At 38.4% G+C, this 21,467-nt stretch overlaps 1 protein-coding gene across 1 annotated transcript in view; it reads left to right on the top strand.

Annotated features, from left to right (window-relative positions):
• SULF2 (sulfatase 2) overlaps window positions 1–21,467 on the top strand; it is a 79,390-nt gene that overhangs the window by 26,602 nt on the left and 31,321 nt on the right. Inside the window, exons 2-5 of the mRNA XM_030963553.1 lie at window positions 6,153–6,400; window positions 11,861–12,100; window positions 14,678–14,829; window positions 18,073–18,242. Coding sequence (XP_030819413.1) covers window positions 6,153–6,400; window positions 11,861–12,100; window positions 14,678–14,829; window positions 18,073–18,242 — 810 coding nt within the window. The remainder of the gene's footprint in view (window positions 1–6,152; window positions 6,401–11,860; window positions 12,101–14,677; window positions 14,830–18,072; window positions 18,243–21,467) is intronic.

Genomic DNA, 21,467 nt, shown 5'->3' with positions numbered 1-21,467 from the left:
AGCTCAGCGTCGGCCCCTTCTCTTTGGAGCGGGGCTGGCTCTGAGACCTTCCCGGCTTCCCCGTGCGCGCCGGGGTGCGGGGCTGCGCTATCGTCTTCGCCGCGGTGCTGCCGCTGGACTTTGAACAAGCCTGGGGCTGGTGGGACAGGTTTCCTCCCTGCGCGCCGCTGGGCATTGCGCAAACTCGGGAGGAGGATCCTCGAGGTAAATGAACTTTTTAAACGGGAAGGGGAGAAGAAGGGAGAGGAGGAAGAAGAGGCGGGGGCAGCAGCCGCCCGAGCGCTTCCTCAAAACGCTTCTTTGGGAAACGGGATTCGGCTGCTGCCCAGCACGGCGGCCGGAGGATGCGCTTCCCCGCGCCACCGGGCCCCGGGCTCCGCGAGTGGGCGGTGGGTGCACCGGCCCTGGCCTGGCACGGCTGAGCGCCGGTTCCGCGGGTAAGTGGGGAGTGCTACAGGGGAGGTCCGGAGCCCCCGCCCCGCCTCGCGAGCTAGGGGCGGCCGTGCCGCTTGTGAGGCTGCTGGCTACAGAGCCAGGCTGCTGTCGCGGGGAAGCTGGGCGGCGAGTCTAAGGTAGTTGTGTTGGGATCGGGTGGGGCTGGAAGTTGAGCGAGGGGGCCCGAGGGGCGGGCGGGGACTGGAGGCGATGTCGTCCCACCGGCCTCCGCCAGCCGTGCTGGAAGCTCTGCGGAGCTCCCCCGCCCTGCTGCGGCCCTGCCGGCCCGGCCTGGCGGGTGGGCGCTCGCTGGCTGCCGCCGTGGGCTGCGGACCGGCCGGGGGGGTCGCGCCGTCCCCTCGTTGGTGGGAGAGGGCCTGGGCGGCCGCAGGGGCGTCCGAGGGTGCGGGCTGAGGGAGCCGCGCCGAGGCTGTGCGGAGAAGAGTTCCCAGAAAACAATTGGATACCATAGCGCTCAGCTTCACGTTTGGCACATCACCGGACCGATCCGGGCAGTGTGTGTATCTGAACGCCTCTGTGTATTTGCAGCTGTATAAACACAGGGAGATCGCTCCCCCTCCCGCCCCCCCCAAGTATACGGCTACAAAAAAAGTATTTATTTGGTGGGATGTATTTGTGTAATGGTGTCTGGTTTTGCCTACTTTTTCTATCTTGAAGCACTTCCCTTACAGTATTTTCAGAAGTATGAGTCTGTGGTTTTTACTGTACTTAATCCAAGTTAACATAATTATCATTAAAGTAAAAGACTGCATCTATTATATAAAAACGTGCGACAATAATAGGTAAAATAGCAAAATAATTCTTTGTTTCTTTCAAGTTGTTGTTGGGTGTTGCATATGGTGCAGAAAAAATGTGTTTGTGATTCTGTATTTGGGGGATCCAAATAGCAATTTTACCTATCAGAGGACTAATTAATTCTTTGTGTGTCGCTGGGAAACTGTCACAGTAATATTCAAGCAGTGGGCAGAAAGAAAGTAGATTCAGGTGCTTAGAACATTTCTTAAAATATCAAGTCCTAGGGAAATGTATAATTAATTTACAATTCTGTTTTATTTAAAATAAAGTTACAAAATATGAATGAGATTTTGTAATGTGACCAAGCTTCTCTGTGATAAATATTTCATTTTTGTCTAGTGTTCACCAGCATAAGGCAAGCAAGTCAGAAGAATGTGTCTTGATAGTAATTGAGTGACTGTAAATCAGCACAACTGTAATCTTCAAGAGTCACATTTAGCACTGGGGATTTGATTTTTGTATTTTCTCATAAATTTTTGACTGCCTGAGGGGAAAAAAATTAGAAAGTAGAAAACTATAAGCAAACGCAGCATGTTGTTAGATTACAGCAGTAATGTTGATACCAGTCTTCCCCTGGGAACCTTGTTAGATTGTAAACAAGATTCTTCCCAATCCACATATGAAAATGTGTTTATCTCTTACAAACACAATATAATGGTTTGAAGTGGCGGCTGACAGCTTTAGTGAGAGAAGACCTATCATAACCAAAGCTCGGTGCAAAGGAGTGACTCCAGTTAAAAGAACAGCAGCACAGCTGAATCCATTTAACTGGTAGAGTGGATTTGATTGGGTTGGTTGCTAGGGAATGTCTCCAGCACCATGTATTTCAATGAATTTAAACACTGGATGAATTACACACCTAGGTCTGCTTAAATAATCCACCTGGTATTGGCTCCAGCCATATTGAGAGCAGGTGTGTGTTGCTTCTCTCCAGCCAGTTTTCCCTTAATGTGCAGTTCCACTGTGCAGATCACATGCAGTTACCTTGTTCTGTGGTGGCTGCTGGGCAAGTTGAACTTGTCATACCAATTCTGTACCTAGTGTTTTGTAGTATACTTACTTAAAAGGAAAACAAGCCAAAACAAATAAAACCCAAAGCCAGGTAATGCAAACGTTACTACAGGCAGTAATTTCTAGAAGTAGACTTGAAGTAGACATTTATTTGATACAGAGTTACAGGAAGAGTCTGATCTTCTTCTTGGTTATGTTGTAATAACTGAATTACCTGACTTCAGTGAAGTTGCACAGAGCTTATGCAGTAGACAGTTGTGCTGGGACTTGCATTAGGGAGCTTGGGAGCACCAGTCTATGCAAGCTACTGTCAGTTACTAATTTTGCACACATGGGGCCTCTTACATCTGTGCCAAGCAATACTAATCAATAGCATGTTAAAAATACCATCTAGGATAGAACTGACATCAGTCATCCCTGTGCATTCTGCTGCTGTAAAACTGACGTGGATTACTGAGGGCAGTGTTATAAAGAAGTCTTTCCTTGGTGTAAAAGCTACCTGGAAACAGCCCTTTGCTGACTTCTTTTACAAACGGGATGTGGATGTCCGGCTTTATCTCTTCAACATTTATAATGTAAGTTTATGCAACATTTTGTGTTGCCATGAAGGAAGAAGTAAGAGGACCAGACTTCCCCAAAAGCAGCCTTCTAAGAAGTTTGATAGGCTTAAGAAAACTCAGCTAGATTCCTCTTCTGAAGAAGATTTCATAAATTTCTGATAGCACTTTCCTAAATATAAAACATGAGTGACTAGATTTTTCAAGTTCATATGTGTAATCTGGAAGAAAATAAGAGGCATACTTAATTCTAATGAGAACCACTACAGATTAAGCATCTTTAACACTGGAGGATGGCCTGCAGAGGCACAGAGAGCAGTGGACCATCTGTACCACTCAGATCAAAATTGCATTTTGGAGAGGGTGCTATATTAAAAGTGCTATATTAAAAGATTGGGGCACTCCTGTGGAACTGTTCTGGCTTTATCTGTAAGTTGCAGATTAACCTTGTTGACAGGACTGGGAAAAGAACTGTTAATAGAAACTTTGTTGTGTTTCTTCCTGGAAGTTCACCAAAGACTAGGAGTCAAAAAAACCAATCTGTATTTGGCCACTGGCAATCCACGAGAGACCCTCTTGTGTTGCTATTCTAAAAACTACTTAAAGCTAGCTTTTGGATTGTACTGTGTATATGCTGTTAAGTTGTGGCATGTATGTCTTGTGAAAATATACTTTAAGAAATAGGTTATTTTCTAAAATTACTTTGATTTTCTTACCTACTTATTGGTATGACTTTTGCACATAATTACACACTTTGAGTTGATTCCCAGGAGTTCTTACCCTGATAACAATGGAAACATAACACATCACAGTAGTTGAAAAATATTCATTGTGGGGGAGTGATGTAACAGGTTTGGTGGAAGATGCCTGTTGTATCTGACATGACATTCTTTCTTCCACTCACAGTATCTTTCAGAGATTGCTAATTCTTTTAACCACAAATATACAAGTGTAGATAAAATAGCTGCAGGAGAGCAGTTTATGTGAGTCCCCAAATGTCTTAAGTATTTCATAGATAGCTAAGCAGCTCTCTGAGCTGGGGACAGTTTCTATTTTTAGTTATGCAGTGTGTGAGGGGCAGTAAAGTGTGAGGAAATGACTAGCTAAGGGGAGAGAGGCAATGAGGTCGGGAGGTTACTCCCATGTATTTGTTTTAAAGATGAGAAAAATGTAAGAAAGACTGTTCAATGCACAACACTGTAGTGAAGGTAGTTCTGACCAGATATAGCAAGAATGGGCAGCCTTCCAAATGCCACAAGAAAAGTTAGCAAATGCTTTTATTTTGAGAAGCTGTTGGCTAGTATAGACTGAAGAAAACCCACGTGAACTTCCAGACCTTCTGAAAAATGTTTGTGTGTAATGAAAACATCTATAGCGTTAGTTTATTTTTTTAACAAAAGTACATATGTGGTAGTTTCTGAAGAGCAGAAGGCATTTCTCTACCTTGTGCCTCAAAAAGCTCGTGTCTGAGAGTATGTGCCTGTTAAGCAAACTTTCTTTCTACACTCCCCTGTTGAAACAGATACAGGTTTCTTTCTCAGGCTGCTTTTGTCTATTCTGGACAGCAGCAACACCTTGACATAATTCTTCCCAGTTATACTGCTTCAGATGGAATTCTTAGTACAAGGAATGAAAATTGATTTGACTTCTCAGTGTTTCTTTTGCTATAGCCTGGCATATTTCGTAGCAGCAGCAGATACTACGACTGCATCTGTTAAATTTGAAAGCTCTTTCCCTGCCCATTGGAACAAGTATGGGGATATGTAAATAAATTTTTAATTTCTAGGAAAAAAGGTAACTTCCCCTACCTGTGAAACCCACTGGACAGACTATTGAGGAAGGAGGATTTTTTATTTCCTCCAAACCCTATCAGTGTGCAAATTTGGAAAGTACTCTTAATAAATATTCCATATTGGTGTAGCAATATATCTGTTGACTTATGTGAAAATTCAATTTACGTGAGCATAGAAACTGATTATAATTTTTCAGACCAGTGGTTTTGCTAATGCATGAAAACTTTGATTAAGAAAGTTTATCTCAAAGAGCTGACAGAGAGGAAGTAATAATGTGGCTATGAAATAATCTGCTGGAGTAAAAACTGTTTTCTGTACAGGTAGACTAGCCAACATGTTTCTTAGGGTAAAACACATTGTGCTGTGTTCTTTCTGCTCTGACGTTTCTGGGCTTTACAAAAATCAGAGAATCTCTCTTGCGTAATTTTAAATTGATTTTTCCTTCTTGTACAAAAGATCATTGGCACCAGTCCAGAAAAAGACAGGGAGCAAGTAGGGAATTCATTAAAAAATGACTCATTGATTGCTGGATCTGATGAAATAATTAGTACTTGATATTTTCAGTACGTTTTCATGTTGTTATTTTGACTTCTAAAGGCAAGAGAAGATCCCTTTATATCAAAAGATGACTGAGCAAAGTTGTGATTTCAAAGATTTTTCAGCATGCTAATTCATTCCTTGTAATCTCCTTGTAGGAATTACTAAGAATTTTTCATTGCATCATTAACAGGAGTAGTACCAGTTAGATGTGCTCTGTTTTGCAATCAAGTCAATTTTTGGAGCATAGGCTCTGTTTTGCATTCCAGACATAGGCAGTGCAAGTCACTTTGTTGCATCCATTCCCGAACATTAGCAGTAATGGGCCTTCAAATGTGTTCGTTGTTAATAATGGTATTTTAAAAAAGTGTATAATCTTGGAAGCCAACAGAAGTGCTGAAGGGATCTTGCACTAGCATCAAAGCTCTAGCAGACTTCAAACAATATAATAACATAATTCCAAGATCAGGGCAGCTTCGCTCTTTAATGGAATTTGTAAGATAAGTCAGTATATAACAAATCCTCTGTCTGAGTGTTCTCTGACTTTGCAAATATGTTGTTAGTTCAGTAAATTTTACTACAGTCCTGTTTGAGAATTATGATAGATATGGGCTTTTTTTCTCTTCAACATCTGTATTTTTGATGTATGTCATCTGTAAATGGGTCACTAAGGAAGAAGGAGGATGATTGCTATTTATATGTATGAAAGCAAAAGATTTTGAAACCCTGCTAAATCCTTGAGCTTGCTGCCAGATCTGAGCTTGGAGTGAAATTTTGTTGCCTACGTTGATAACAGCTTATGAATTAAATTTTTCAAGTTTCTGCTACTAGCTGGCACTAGAAAAATAAGTGTTTGCTTTGGGAGTTTGGTTAGTTTTTTCTTAGAAGTTAAAATTATTTCAAGTACATTGCTTTTTACCTCTTTGGAGAGAACCTGGCTGTTCCTTGATGGGTGCAGAGGGGTGAAAATGTAGATAAATACTTGTTTCCCTCTCCCTTATAGGAGACCTGCAAAAGAAAAAGAAATAGAAGCCGTTAAGCTACCTTGTTCAGAGAGAACATTAAATCAGCACAACATGGCACAGCATAGTATTGTCCTTGGATTATTCATGATGACTGTTTTATCACTGTTGGATGGAAGTTCAACTTTCCTGTTAAATCAACGTCTGAAGGGAAGATTTCAAAGAGACCGTAGAAACATCCGCCCAAACATCATCCTTGTTCTTACTGATGATCAGGATGTAGAACTTGGTAAGAGACCACTATAAAGAGAATTTCGGCCAATGAGTATGACATTGCTTTTTCTTGAAGCTAGATCCTTGCATTCAAAATAAGAATTTTTTTTCAATATGAAAAATGATAGGAAGAAAATGTTTAAACCTGCCTTTATGAAGAGCATCCTTTCCATCCGCCTGCAATTCAGGGACAGCAAAACTTAGGCCCAGAATGTTAAAGCTTCTGTTCCTGTGGAAATACACATTCATGCCTGTCTGTCTTCATCTAAACATCTAAGCTTTGCTTCTGGCAATTGCAAGTATACCCTGGGAAGCTGCATGCCAAAACAGCAGGTTTAAATTAATAACTGATAATTGCACCATGTAATTATCCAAATTATTTTGTGTAATTGCAGGCATTCATTACATATACAATTTTCATTTTATTTACTTAAATGTTACCTAACACAGTCATACTATTCTTGTAATTGTCCATTTAGATGTGTAGTTGATTACTGAGCAAAATGATACAGAATGAAAAGATCTACTCTGTTATCAACTCTATGTTAATTGTTGAAGAAAGGAGATGAAGATTAAACACATGGTATGCCTAATGATTTGGAATAATGAATTAACTGGCAGTTTGGCTTTTGTTGTGTTACCTGAACAAGCTTGTATTTACCAAATGCTGTCTTTAGTTATGAGAAGTGATTAACACAAACCAGTTAACATTAATAATTTTGCATTAGAATTATACTCTCATATGTGTATGAAGCCTCGGTCATCTGAAAAATTAGAACTCTTGTATGTGTAGTCTGGTGAGGTAGTTTTGCCACCAAATTTTTCTGCATCCGATTTCTAGTATGGATAGGAAAATTTGGAAAAGGGACCTCACAGAAGAAATAGAACATAAAATTAATCAACTTGTACTTCTCATACACTTACTCATCTTGTTGAGAAGTGAATCACAGCAACGTTGCAGTCTTTGTACAGATGCTTCCTTTGTATCAATATTACTGTATGTCTGCAGAATCATAGACGTCACATTCTTCTTCAAGGTGGTAAGAAAAACTGCTATGGAAGTAATCTCATCAAATTAAATGCTGTTCAAATTATCAGGATCAGATTATATTGTTGTCACCTTTTTTTTAATGGTTATTTGGATCAGAAATTAAGCAATTTCAAGAACATATATCCCAAAAAACCTAAGCACATTTTCTTGCAGGCTTGGAGGATGGTCCTAAAAATGTATCATCTTCTATTTTGTGCTAGCCTTTTTTGTTTCTGATGCAATCGTGTAAGTCCTTTGGGCAGTATATTTCACTTCCCTGATAACTTGATGCTTTCCAATTTCAAGGATAATGGGCATGTGTCCACGCAAATTAGGATCTAACTAAGGAAAATCCATTTGATGAAGCTGAGATTGGATATTTGTCATTTGCCACTAATGGCTTTGGGAGACTCAATATTTGTTGGAATTAATTTTTATTGTTGTCCGGTGAGCTGTCCAAGTTAATCAAAATTGCCGTTTGTGGTGATTGTAGTTAGTGCATTTAAGCAAGATGAAAACAAAACGTGAATTACAAATAAAAGCTAAGGAAAAGTTGGAAGCTATGAAGGCATAGCAGAGAAAACTGTGGGTAAGATTTCATCGGTTTCTAAGAATATTCTGTAACTGATTGGTGTTTTAGCTTTCATTGTTCTCTTGTAGCAACTTTGGAGGTAAAAGGGAATGCAACACAGTCTCAAGTGCCTTTAACAGCCTTTCCTTTATTTATTTAAAGATAGATTTAGCAATGTGCCAGTAGCAGGTGGAGCTTACCAGAAAGACAATGTTGTCCTTTTCTGAAAGGAGGTGGTGTTTTTTTTGTTTTGATTTTTTGTGTGGTTTTTTTTTGTTGTTGTTGTTATTGTTTTGGTTTTGTCTTTTAATTCACATTACTCTTAATCGTTTTACTGGAAACCAAACCTCAGCCTTGTATTGGAAGAAGGAAAATACTGGTGAAGGGCTGGCAGATCAAATGCAGAATCTCTGAAGGACATCAAAGGAAGAATGAGTGTAGATTGTAATGGATACAAATGGGAGAAGACAAATGAGAACATCAAGAACTACAGACACAGACATATTTGATAGACTGTCTAATGAAAATACTTGTACTGACAAGCATAATATAAAGAAGAGGAATATAGTGACCAGGAATAATTAATTAGAAACAGACTTTTTTTCCCCTACTACATCCAAGTTAGTATAATGCTGATGTCCTGTGTGTGATGGATTCAGTATCTCCAGTTGAGTCAGGTTTGCCTACCATACTGCTATGGCTTTAACAAACCAGCTCATTTCATAGTCTAATTGGAGAAATATCTGATTATTTAGGAGCTTTTTCAACCACATTAAAGAAATTCGAGTGAGAGGTGATTTGTATGTTTTGACACCTTCCTCTGAAAAGCTACAAAAGTAGCATGGAAGATAATTTTTTCTTAGTTATCATATGTGGAGATGGGGGCTTTAGAGCTTTGTTAAATGTGAGGGTGTCTTGGGGTGAAGAAAGGGAAATGAAGATGTGAGAAGGGTGTCTAAGGAGTTTAAAATACAATTAAAAGAGAAGTCTTTAGGAGACAAAATTCTGGAGTTCAGTTTATTGGAAAACACTTCTGAAGTTGTGCTTCAGAGTAGACAAATCACTTGATACTTAATACAAGTTCTTCAACAGTTGGAGCTCCATAAAATTTAAATTATTCCCTTCTTCAACAAAACACAACTAATAGGAAGTCAGTATTTTTTCATAAATAATTTGATATTTTCTCCATTAATATTAGTCAAAAGATCAGCTTCGTCCCTGAGGTGAACTGTGAAGATAGGTGAAGCAAAGTTATGGAAAGCGCACATTTCAAGTGATATTTCAACATAAAGTTTGCTTAGCTTTGTTCACTGAGTAACTTTAACACTTCAAATTGATTGAACTTCCATATTTTCTTATTAATCCAATGAATATTTTCTTAAAATGGCGTAGAAATTTCTTTTAACTGCTAGATTTTTGTTTATTATCAGTGGTTTTAGATGGGTAGCAACATCTTCTGAATTAAATATTGATACTTTTAAAGTATGACTTCCTGTCATATATCCACTAGCGAAATCTCAGAAGGTTTTGTAGCTCAAAAGGTGGTGTGGTGAGGTCCCAGTTGCTGATTAACACATAAGTAATCTGCCAGAGAATGGTTGTCTGTGTATTGGAGGCAAATGGAAGAAAATAAGCTTTCATTGGCTGGTTTAATGCTGTTTAAAATATTTAAAGCTGGCCTATTTAAGATTGTACAGACGAGTATGCTGGATTTTTACCTTGCGCTGCCCTGTCACTCTGTATTAGTTCTCAAGCTGGAGAAGCAGATTAGATCATATGTTTTTGTGTTTAAGACTGTTGATATATAAGATGTTGTCATTACAGCAGTACAGCTTCTTTTATTACAGAAGCTTACTCTCCCCAAGGGGAGTCTTAACATGTACTGTTATTTATGCATAAATGCCTCTGTCATTTAAAGGCGTTGTTAAATTGTATTTCAATATTGCAATGGCAAAACATTTTTTCAGACTCCCTGTTTATACTTGGGCTAGCTCATAAGACAACAGAGGAAACATGCACAGTTTTCAAGCTCACATAATGTATAATTAGCTGTTATATTTGTTAACTGTATTGTACGTACCTTTAAGCACTAACACTTAACCACAGCTATTATAGAAACAAAAAAGTAAAATATTGTTTTCTTCAGAAACTCTTTTTTGATATGTGAAGTTTAGCAAATTCTAAGGGGGCAGTGCAATAACCTGCCTTGGTTCTTGTCACAAAGTGATATGACATGTGCTCTGACTTGAGAAATGCACAAAGAGATTTTCAATTTCTATTTAATACTCATTCCAACAAAATGGTCTCAAACTAATGCCATGGCAGTTCTTAGGTAAAATGACCTACCATAGCAATTAACCTTTCTTCATGGTGCCAGAGAGTCAGATTTTGTATGTGGTTTATGACCATTTTCCCTCCAGGTTTTGACTCCTGGTTTTTTCAATGTGCTCTGTATTAACCAACCTACTGTTGCAATTTCATGATGAAATTTTGAGCTTAGAAGAGCTTAGAAGAAACCTAAATCCATGATTGACAGAAACAACATAGTTTGTGCCAGATGGTTGTAGGATGCAACCATCAGCTTTGATTAAAGCTAAGCTATTAATCCAACTCAGCCTTGGGCAAGTTAACCCCAACCCTATTCTAGCATGAGCCCATACCTTCCTCTCCATGTTGTCAATTGGCTTTTTCTGCTCATAACAAGAAGGGAGGGTTGGTGATGAACAGGTTTTATCTCCTTTGCAAGGTCATGCTGTTGACATGTACCATGACAAATTCTTTAGAAAATTGAAATTCTTCCTAGATCAAGAAAATTTTCTCTAGCTTGCTCAGTTTTTACTATTAGGCACTGATAGAGGAGGGAAACTAAATTTCTTATTTCTCTGATACTTGGTGTTTCTGGGTTTAGGAAGAATGCTGATATGGATCTAGATTTAGTTAGGTGGATGTCTATGGTAAACATCCAGTCTTTGACCAAAACCTTATCTTGAATAAACAGAAAAACCATTTGGCAGCAATGCGGCATTCAGTAATTGTGGTCAAAAAGACTTTTATTCATGTTACCCCAATTTATCCAAATCCCTTGCTTATTTGTTTGGTTATATAAAACATAGTGTTACCTGCCCCAAGTAGTCATCTAAAAATCTGATTCTGCAGAATCAAGCCTAAGAAAATGTAGATAGTAAGACTTTTACCAGAGTGGATGAAGCAGATAGCTAGAACTCAGTGAACTTGTTAGTGAGTTTTTTGGTGTCTTTGGTTCAGTGACAATTAGAGAAATCAATACCTCCTAATATCTCACACTAGGGAATAGAACTATTTAACTGCACAACAAGTCCAGAAGACCTTTTTTGAGCAGTAGTTTGGACTAAATAGTCTTCCAAATGAAATGACTCTGTGCTTACAACCCTCAGCCTTTTGCATAAGGCTGGCACAAAAGGTAGCGTATCAGGTTTCTTGTGAAACCAAAAATTAAAGGACACTTACGGAGTACGTATACTTTGATCAGGGTTGCTGTATAAAGTGCTTTTCACCCTCAGCTGCTGGAACAGTATTAGCAGCCCCAGAGAGGATGTCGAGATGCTGCAGATAGTTACGGTTGTAAATCTTGAATTTAGAGAGAGAGAAATGAAAGAAGCATTATGATCTGTGTCAACATGCTTGAGTCAAATCTTTACTTAGGACTTCAGTATTTAGTCCTTACTGAAACAATGGGAGAACTTCACTGAGGCAGGATCAGGAAGCTCTCTGGATTTGGGTTCACTTAGAGATAACAGTGCCCTTACTACTTGTGCTTCCTTCAGGTCTCTAATGTAGCATCTGAGCTTTTGTGACTGAAACAAGAAAATATTTCTGACATGTTTTCCCTCTTTCAGGTTCTATGCAAGTGATGAATAAAACAAGACGTATCATGGAACATGGAGGTGCTCATTTCATCAATGCCTTTGTGACAACGCCCATGTGCTGCCCATCTCGCTCCTCTATCCTGACAGGGAAGTACGTCCACAACCACAACACTTACACCAACAATGAGAACTGTTCCTCTCCATCCTGGCAGGCTCAGCATGAAATACGCACCTTTGCAGTGTACCTCAACAATACAGGGTACAGGACAGGTAAGATCAAGGCTGGGTCCATCTGAAAGCTTCCTTAGACTTGCCTTAGACTTAGTACAAAGGCTAATTTATGTTTTTTAATTCTAATTTCTTCTTGACTTCTGGCATTCTTACGTGCATAATGCCAGAGCTTAGGTCTTGGTGTTGCTTTAGGTTCCTTGTATTTTTACTTAAGGAATTTTTTGTTTACAAACAAACAGCCAACAAAAATCCCAAGACTTCTCATTTTCAGAAGATGGAAACAAAATACCATGTATGCTTGAACTGAAGACCTAGCAAACCTAGAATATGGCCTACAATTACCTGAAGTGTGCAGAGCAACCAAGAAAGGTGCTATGAAAAGGAATTAGTGTTTTGACTTCTTTCATAAAACTGATATTTTATTCTTTAGTTTTGAGGTCCTTTGGTAGTACTGGTTTGCCCTGCAGATGTACACTTTAGCTTCTTAATTCCTTGTTTGTGGTGTGGCTTGTTTGTTTGTTTGTTGGCTTGGATGGATTTTTTGCTTGTTTTTTTTGGGGCTTTTCAAGGAGTAGAAAAAGAGGCAATGAGGAGTAAAGCTTTTTGAGGCTTGCTTATATATTTCAAATCACAACCTTGGAGTGAGAAAGTTTTTTAATCAATTCATAACCCAGGCCATCTCCCTGGGGTTTTTCTCTCCTCTTTTCTCTTTTGTGCAATCTTGAAGGCAGAAACTGTACTCTTCTATTCCGCTTCATAGCTTCCATCTGTTTTTCTTTTCTGCTGCTGGTTTCGCATCTCCTTTGCCACTTCTCTATCTATTGTGATTTCCCTGTGTTTTGTTCTGTTGCAAAAGATGATTCTTCTGGGGATCAGTCTTTCTGCTCTGTAGTGTGTTGTTCTCTGAGGTAGTGGCATTTGTGGCTGGGATATATAGAGACTGGTGCTGCTGCTGACACCTTTGGGAATGTGCTAGTTGTATGCAGGCAGAAGGGAGCAGTGTGGTGCAGATTTTTCTTGCACAAGTTGTAAGTGAAAAATAGGCGGCAGAAAAGGTGCGTCTTACCCCTAATTGTTTCTTTGGTTTCAGCCTTAGTTGTCAGTTTTATACTTTCTAACTTCGGCACTTTAAAAAGCTTGACTAACTTTCTTAGGCACTGTACTTGGAAGAATAGAGAGACCAAGCTCAAGGGAAGTTCAGTCTTTGGCTATGATAATGGGGGATGGAGCATGTGATAGCACACTGTGCTGTCAGTGTGCCATAAGGTAGACAAAAATTGGCCATCAGTGTGCAATAGACACACCTGTATTTCTCCTCTTAGTCTACTGGGTGAAGTACCTCAATGAAGGAACTAAAGGGATCTGATAACAAAATGTAGTCTTAAGCTGTTCTTTGAAAATACTCTTAAGATGCAGAAGACTCACTGTATGTTTTATGCAACCCATTAGATTTCCTGCAGTTACTGAGGTAATTATACTAAGGCCACATCTTCTAATCCTTACAGTAGTGTCATACTTCTGGTTGTCACAAAAGGTGCTGACTTGGGACCATTTTGTCGACCATTTTGAAGGTGGCTTCAGTACTTAGGAATTACTGATTTGGAAAATCTGCTCTGTTACTTTAATACCTATAAAGAACTGGTATCATGAAAAAATCTTACCCATGGAGCAAAATTTAATACTTAATGACAGGATTTTTGTCTCAGACAGAACCCCCATATTTCTGCAGTTAATTCATTAATTTCACTAGGTTTATTCAACTGTACATTGTCAGTCTAAGAGTATATTTGGCCATGATGTGAATGCAGCGTATGGTTGACCTTTGGGCTAACTGGTTGTTCCATGCAATGCTGAGAGTACTTTCTCATCTGCTTCCCTCTGATTGTCTCTCAGGGAACAAAAATATTAAAAGTAATTTTTGCTAGATATACATCTGAAAAAAGAATGGAAGTGTTCTTCTCTCTTTCCCCCCGCTCCCTCACTATAGTAAAGATTGGGCAAATGTTCAACTTTGGGCTGGGGAAAACTGGTATCAGATACAGAAGCAAGAGATTTTAGAGAGGTAAACAAATCTTTATGTGTAATTAAGACGCATGCTCAGAACCCAAGTTAATAGCTGGAAAATTGTCTGTTGAAATAAGTCAGAAGAGCAGTGCGCTAAATGCATTTTCAAAATACCTAATGCACAGCATTCATATTGAAATATAGAGTGTTAATATCTTAAAACGTTAGTTCTTATTTCACACTCTTGGCGGTAAGTGCAGTTTCACAGGGCACTAATAGGTGGATAGATGCACCTCAGCATCATGAAGGATATGAAGAGTCTGGGAGGAGGAATGTCTGACTCCAAATATATCAGGTACTGAAAAAGAAAGTATAATGGTAATCGTGGTCCATTTCTCCTGTACATAGGTTGTAAATCAAAATATCTGCATTAGGGAGATATAAATAACAAAAAAAAACAGAGGCAAGATTAAAACTCAGAACTTTTATCTTAGATCTGTTGTAATGGAGAGAAGAAAGCTATTTGAAGAAAAAACAGAAAGGAATGAATCAATTTAACAATGGCGTTTCTGTTATGCCTTCTTACTGTGCTTCTGCTTTCTCTACCCCTAGCTTACTTTGGGAAGTACCTTAATGAATACAATGGCTCCTACGTGCCTCCCGGTTGGAAAGAATGGGTTGGATTGCTTAAAAATTCTCGATTTTACAACTACACGCTCTGTAGAAATGGAGTGAAGGAGAAGCATGGATATGACTACTCCAGGGTAGGTCCTGTTGATTTATTTCTACTAACATTTGGACATGACCACAAGAAAGCTGCACTTCATAGTTTCAATCTCTTTTTGTACTTGAAAGCTGCTATGTGTAACATCATCTACAACGAGTAACAGTAGTGTTGGGACATTGTTACCTTCCATTCTGGGAGGGTTATGTTACTGAAAAGATTGTTACTAACAGTGTAAACAAGTAAAATGTTCTGAGACTGTGTTAAATATTACGACCTGAGGATGTGGCAGTAGACTTAAATGCTTCCGGTTAACTATTTCTGTGCTTTGTATGATAATTATTGTGGCAGTGGAGTTACACAAGCGTTAATGAGATGAGAGTCTGTTTCCCTCCAGCTAGAACCCACCCTTTTCGTTTAAGGAACTTCTTTCACAGCCGCAATACTATGGAGTATTCACAGAATCCTGGTACAATTTATGACAATTCTGAATCACTGGAGGATCTACCTGTTACGTTTGTATTTCTGTGGATACAGATGTATATGTTTTTTAATATCCTTTCAAGGATATTCTATCCTGACTAAACTTACAAAAACGCCTCATAGTCATTATCAAATGCAGTTTTATTTTTTCCTCATCTAACATGATACAGTTCAATACCTGCTTGCAGTCAAGAATACATTTATTTCAGCTAAAAGTGCTCCTTTCCAAAGGAACCAGCTTTACTGATGTCCTAAAGTAGGCAGAAATGACACTGTAGTATGATGGTATCACTCTGGACTGATTTGTAATGTATATTTGTTTAACATATGTTTTGTTTGCTTTCTCTTATTGATCGCGACTCCTGCCTTCCTATTTGTGTTTCATTAACATAGTGTTCACAGCCAGTTTCTCCTTTAAAACTTGATGTCTGGCATTTCTACTTTCCTTTGCTGTATTTGCCTTTTGTAATTGAATGTACTTTGTGCTGAGAGATAAAGCTTCACAATCTTCTAGGGTTACCCTCTCCATCACCAGCCTCTAAGGGGAAGGGGCAAAGTAGCGTACAGAATTATTTGTCTTCTATTTTCCTTCAGATCTGTGAAGAATGACAGCTGTGTGTACGGAAATGTTATGATGGAAATATATCTTGTGTGGAAAAGTGTCAGCCGAGTGATCTCATAGGCACTGTTCTCCATCTCCATTATACCAAGGACCCAACGGGGAGCTTTATGTTCCAATACCTTCAGCTCTGTTTTGTGTGTGCAAGGGTTGAAGATGTTTACATTTCACTTGTTTTAATTTTTTCTTACAGAGTTTGGTAATAAATAAAAAACAAGATGATAGAAATACAAACTTTCTATAATCTTCATATTCTGACATAATAAGCAGCTACAGTAAAAAACAGTGTGCAGAACAACAATGCTTGACATTAACACTGGAGTTCAAATGAGCAAACAGAAGCTGAAATGGAGGACTCTCTCTTTCCTGCCATTTTTGTTGCTGGAAACATGATTTTCCAGCAATTACCAACATAATCAGATGAATTTTTTTAGTCCTATCTGTTTAACATAGTGTTAATTATGTGCCAGTGGAAAACTAGGGAAAAAATCACTGATTATTTTGTCCTCTAAAGTAACTGCTAAGCTCTTCTGAAAATTAAATTCTTTCAGATTTTCTTACAGGATATATTCTACTTTGATTTTTCTTTTTCAGTTTCTGTCAGCATTTTTTAGATTAACTTTAACTTTCTGCAACTACAACCTCTACAGTATGGGCCTTTAAAAAAAACCCTTTAGCAATCAGGTCAGTGAAATGTTTCTGTTTGGTCTTTTGGCCTGGTAAATGCTGGGTTTGCAGTGATTTTCACTTTGACCATGTGGAAACCAGTATCTTTAAAATGAAATTGGAAAACTATACTCTTGTAATGGCTAAATCAAAGATAAGTTGCACATTTCAAGTGATTGACTAGCTTAAAGAAGCAGCATGATGAAGATTAATGGCAGTGCATTTTTGAGAGCACTTAATTATTCTCTCTCAGCTATGAATATTGTCTCAGGCATTGAAAGCATGTTCAGAAGTCAGTTTTGCTTTAGTACATTTTCCCTTCTCCTGTGTACTTTGGTGAGTGGAAGTCCTTCATTTAATGCCTATTTAGAGGGAAAATGCTATCCCAGGAGCAGTCATAATTATGGCAGTTTCATAACAGTCATGCCTTGTGTTGTACCAGTGTGTAAAATTATAAATGGAGACTTTGCCAGCCTTCTTCTGGAATAGACAAGAAATAACTTTGGGGAAGTAAATATAGTCCATGAAAAAGGCTTTCTTTGAATGACAAGCTGACTTCTCAGACCAAGGATGTTGACAGAGGTGAAGAGGAACAAGTGTCTTAACTGTGGACAGAAAGCTGTACTGAAAAGGAGATGCAATCTAGTCTGTACCACACCTTGTACCTGTTTGCTTGACCAGAGGCAGATGTTATGTCTGATTTTCCATCCTGCTGTGACATGACAGTTATTTGGGTTTTTTTTAAGGTGTAGTTTCATATCCTACTCATGCTTGAGGGGTATTTATATTTGTAGTGTTTCCAGGGAATCACCTAAGGGAGAGCATGGCTTGTCATTAAAAATCCTGTCTTCAATCTCTATAGCTCTTGCAGATATCTTAAGAATGATAATGATACTTCTTAGAACATACAGAGATAGTCCAGGTCTTCTGCAGGAAGTTTTCTAACTTCTCAACAATATGCGTGACAAAGCTATATATCTATCAGATTGTCACTGTAATATTGAATGAAGTCTTTGGTTCAGTTAGCCCACCATCTTCTCGTGTTAGAGATTTCTGGTTCAGAAGAGGGTTAAAAAAGAAAAGAACATCAAGCCATTCACATTTTCACAGTATTTTTATGATGTAAGGTTGGACTATACGTCTTGAAGATACTGACACTGATGGTTTTTTTTTAATTCATATCTGGTCATTGTATTTAGTATTGTGTTTTTCATCATGTAGTTACCCACTTTAGGAAGAAAGGGTACAGTTTGATCTCATTTAGTGCCATTCAGTTCTGAGAAAAAAGCTAGAAGCTGTTGGTTTTTGTATTTCTAGGCAGTGAAGAAAGAATTATTTGAGTCTAATTTTTTGAGTTTTTAGTATTTGTAACTTACTTCCTCCTCATACCATTCTAAGTGAAGTAGCTTCTTTTTTCCTATTTCTTATGATACCTCAGATCTCTCCTTCCTATTGCCTCCCTCAGTTTGAAATTCCTTTTCAAGTGTCTCATTATACTTTTGCTTCTACTTGCAGGATTATCTGACTGATCTGATTACCAATGACAGTATTACCTTCTTTAGAATATCAAAGAAGATATATCCTCACAGGCCTGTACTGATGGTTATAAGCCATGCTGCTCCTCATGGTCCTGAAGATTCAGCCCCTCAGTATTCACAGCTCTTTCCTAATGCCTCAGAACACATGTAAGGAAAAACCAAAAACTTTGATTGATTTTTAGGTTCTGGAATATGGAAGTTCTGGGTACCTCAGGGGAACAATGTTTTCTTTATAGTATTCTTGGCATAACTTTGTCACAAATATATAAGAAGAGCTTCCAGATAAAGGTAAAGGGGCAGTACAAGTGTGTTGAGAATGGCTGCTGCATCTAGAACTCAGAACTGTAGCTCATTGAGATAAGTGGGAAGATTCATGTTGAATTCGTTGGACATTGTTACAGCTTATTTGGGAAGTAAAGCACTTTTTATTCTGAGCATGGTGATCAAAATTTGGTTCTTGGGCTATAATCTCTTCAAGGGAAGAAACTCTATCTCCCTGTCCTTACTTATAAACTATAGTATGCAATGCATCTTACTCCTGTTTCTTTTATGGAAAGAACAGAAATACAGGCCTGCCGCACCAAATTACACAGGCTATTTCTGAATGAGCTGGTATGTCCGTACATGACCCAATACAATGTCTTGAACGGATCCCAAAAGCAGTATCACCTGGTTCCTGAAGGAACATGTTCATAAGCTCCATGTTGAGATGTTTCTTGTTTATAGAACAGAGACATTTTGCATGTACAGCTCTTAATGCTGCACTACAGGTATCTCCTCACAGGGAGGTAAAATGAATGCTTCTCCCAAATCACCTCTTGATGCAACTGAAAGCATTCCTGCAGTTTTCTAATTACTGGCTTCATGCCTTCCTTGATGTTCAACATCTGTAACTTTCTTCCTATGCGTTGCCCCCTCCCCCTCCCTTTTTAAGGGGAATTCTGTTTTGCTTTGGGTTTGTGGAGGAGCTGGGAACTGGTGGAAACAATTTTCAGTTGATGGCCAAAGCTCTTCAGGCTAGCCCAAAGTCCAGTGAAAGCCGTTTGAGCTTTTCTGTTTTATTTAAAATAGAGTCTGAGAGAAGTTTGTTTTGTTTTATTGTCTGGTTACTGCATAACTTGCAATTACATATTTCGTTATTTTCTGCTGTGTCCAAGAGAATCTGTGGCACAGATCATCAGCAATTGTTTCTTGTTTGTTTGCCATTTCATGCTTTCATTTTCTTTAATGAAAATTTCGGAAATGCCTGATGAGCAACTTCGCATGGCTTATATCCAGTATTAAGCTTAGTTTTATTACGTTCCTTTGGGAGGTATTTGGATCTCAGAGATGATTATCAGGCAACATTCTGTAGCAATTTACTTCCTAGCTGAATGAAGAAGAGTACAAGGATGGAAGCAATGAAAAATACAGACTAGATACATCTATTTTTCTTTTGCTTGTACTTTAAATTTAATTGTTCACACAGATTGGGTTTATCTTCCTAATTATAATGTAATTACACTTTTGGTTTTGGTTTTTTTTTTTTAATTTTAGGTGACTTTTCTTACAGTGATAACAATTACACAGGAAGTATCACTTCTTGAAAAGAAGTTTTGTTAGTAAAAAAATAAATTATCCTGATAGATTAAACAACTGTGTTTTTCTTTTGGATATGAACGTAAGATAGGATTTTTTGTACATCTCACACAAAGAAATTGACAGTTGTCGTCTAAACAAATTTTGCAGCACTGCATAATGACAATAATAATAATAATAGTAATCTGTCAGAGTTTTCATTGACCTGAGTTTAAGAGTAAATGTAAAAATGCAGAACATGTGCATACAGTTGAGGGAATGATGCAAATTAGTTCTCTAGTTTCCAATTTTTCCCTTGTTCCCAAATTCCAGGGAATCTCAGTAACAGATAAATCTGTCAATGATAAAGGGTTGCAGGCAGTTCTTACTGTTTCATTGTCATGTGGATATTGTAAGGAAGGATCAGAATGCAGTGGAACAGTTACAAATTGCCCTAAAGCAATAAGCAATACCCTGAACAAATTCTTTGCCTGGTCCCCAAAGCAGAAGGCAGTACACCAGGTGGTATGATCCTCCACCTTTCCCTGTGGCCGTGCTGGTGAAGTCTGTAAGTGGATTCTGTGGAAAAGAAAAGCCAAGGGAAAGTGGGAGGCTAGTGCTTGGTATTGACTGATGTATATACTGCATCATGTGGCATTGGAGTAATAACTAAAAGCCAGTGGTACGGATTTTAGTCAGCGTGCTGCTTTGCTTCTGAGCTCTGATATGTACTTCTGTAGCTAATTTATGCTGCTGTTCTCTTGATTCTTTACCATGTTCTGACTGGTATGACCATTCTGCCCTATACTGCAGACTCTCTCCATCTCATTCTGTAGAGCTCCTCTCTGTGTATACCGGCAGTCTTGTCTTGTTTGAAAATTATTCACAGAGCAAATCCCTCAGCTACATGGTTTTCCTTTATTGCTGCCTATACTGTGAGCTGTAGAGAATGCAGCAGCTGGGCAATTTAACAGTGGTTAGAAATGTTACTTCAATAGAGGGTACATGATACCACCCATCTTTTTCAAGGTCAGCTCTGTCTGGGGTTCCCTTCTAGGTACTTCAGAAGAAGTTGTCTCAGCTAGCTTCTAGGAATGTTAATTTTTGTATTTTTCCCATAAGACAGACAAATCTGGTAAGGATTAAAGGGTTACATTTGTAGTAATCAAAGAAAATTGTGGGCTTTGTTTGGATTAAATAGCGGGAGATTTCACATCAGCCAGGAAGTCACGAAGTAAGCGGAAAAGGAGTTTGCGAAGCATTTTTGATTCATTCTGGACATCACAGAGCAACAGTTTCCATAATTGTCAGCATTTTCAAAGAGGCAATGTCATGATTTCAACCACAATAACATTCTGAAATTTAAGAGAATATTAACAGTACAGAGAGAATAGGCACCAGCCCTTTCCTCCCTGTGTGAAGAAGCCTCCCCTTGCCAAATATGCACATTTTTCAGATAGCATCTAACAGAGGCTTTCTGCATAAAAAATGTTACTGTCAGATTATTAGTTTAATATTTATATTAAATCTCATAAGACTGTCACATTCAAAGATGCATTATATATGCAGCATTTTGATGAGAAGTTTCAACTTACATGATCTTTTATCTTAATAACTTTTAATGACCTTGCTGCTCTGTTGCCTATACAAAACCAAAAGTAGACATTTCTCAAATAGGGTTTTATTAGGAAATTCTGTGCTGCTAATAGGAAAGTAAATGAGTATTTACGTTTGCATAGACTGATTTTATTGCTTTGAATGACAAAAGGAAGCCTAACCAAATTACGTAGGAAAAGTAATTTTTAATGTTTTAGA

Source organism: Camarhynchus parvulus, chromosome 20 (assembly GCF_901933205.1).
Source record: "Camarhynchus parvulus chromosome 20, STF_HiC, whole genome shotgun sequence".
NCBI lineage: Eukaryota > Metazoa > Chordata > Aves > Passeriformes > Thraupidae > Camarhynchus > Camarhynchus parvulus.
Note: the sequence above shows the minus strand (reverse complement) of the source record. Positions and strands in the feature narration are given on the sequence as shown.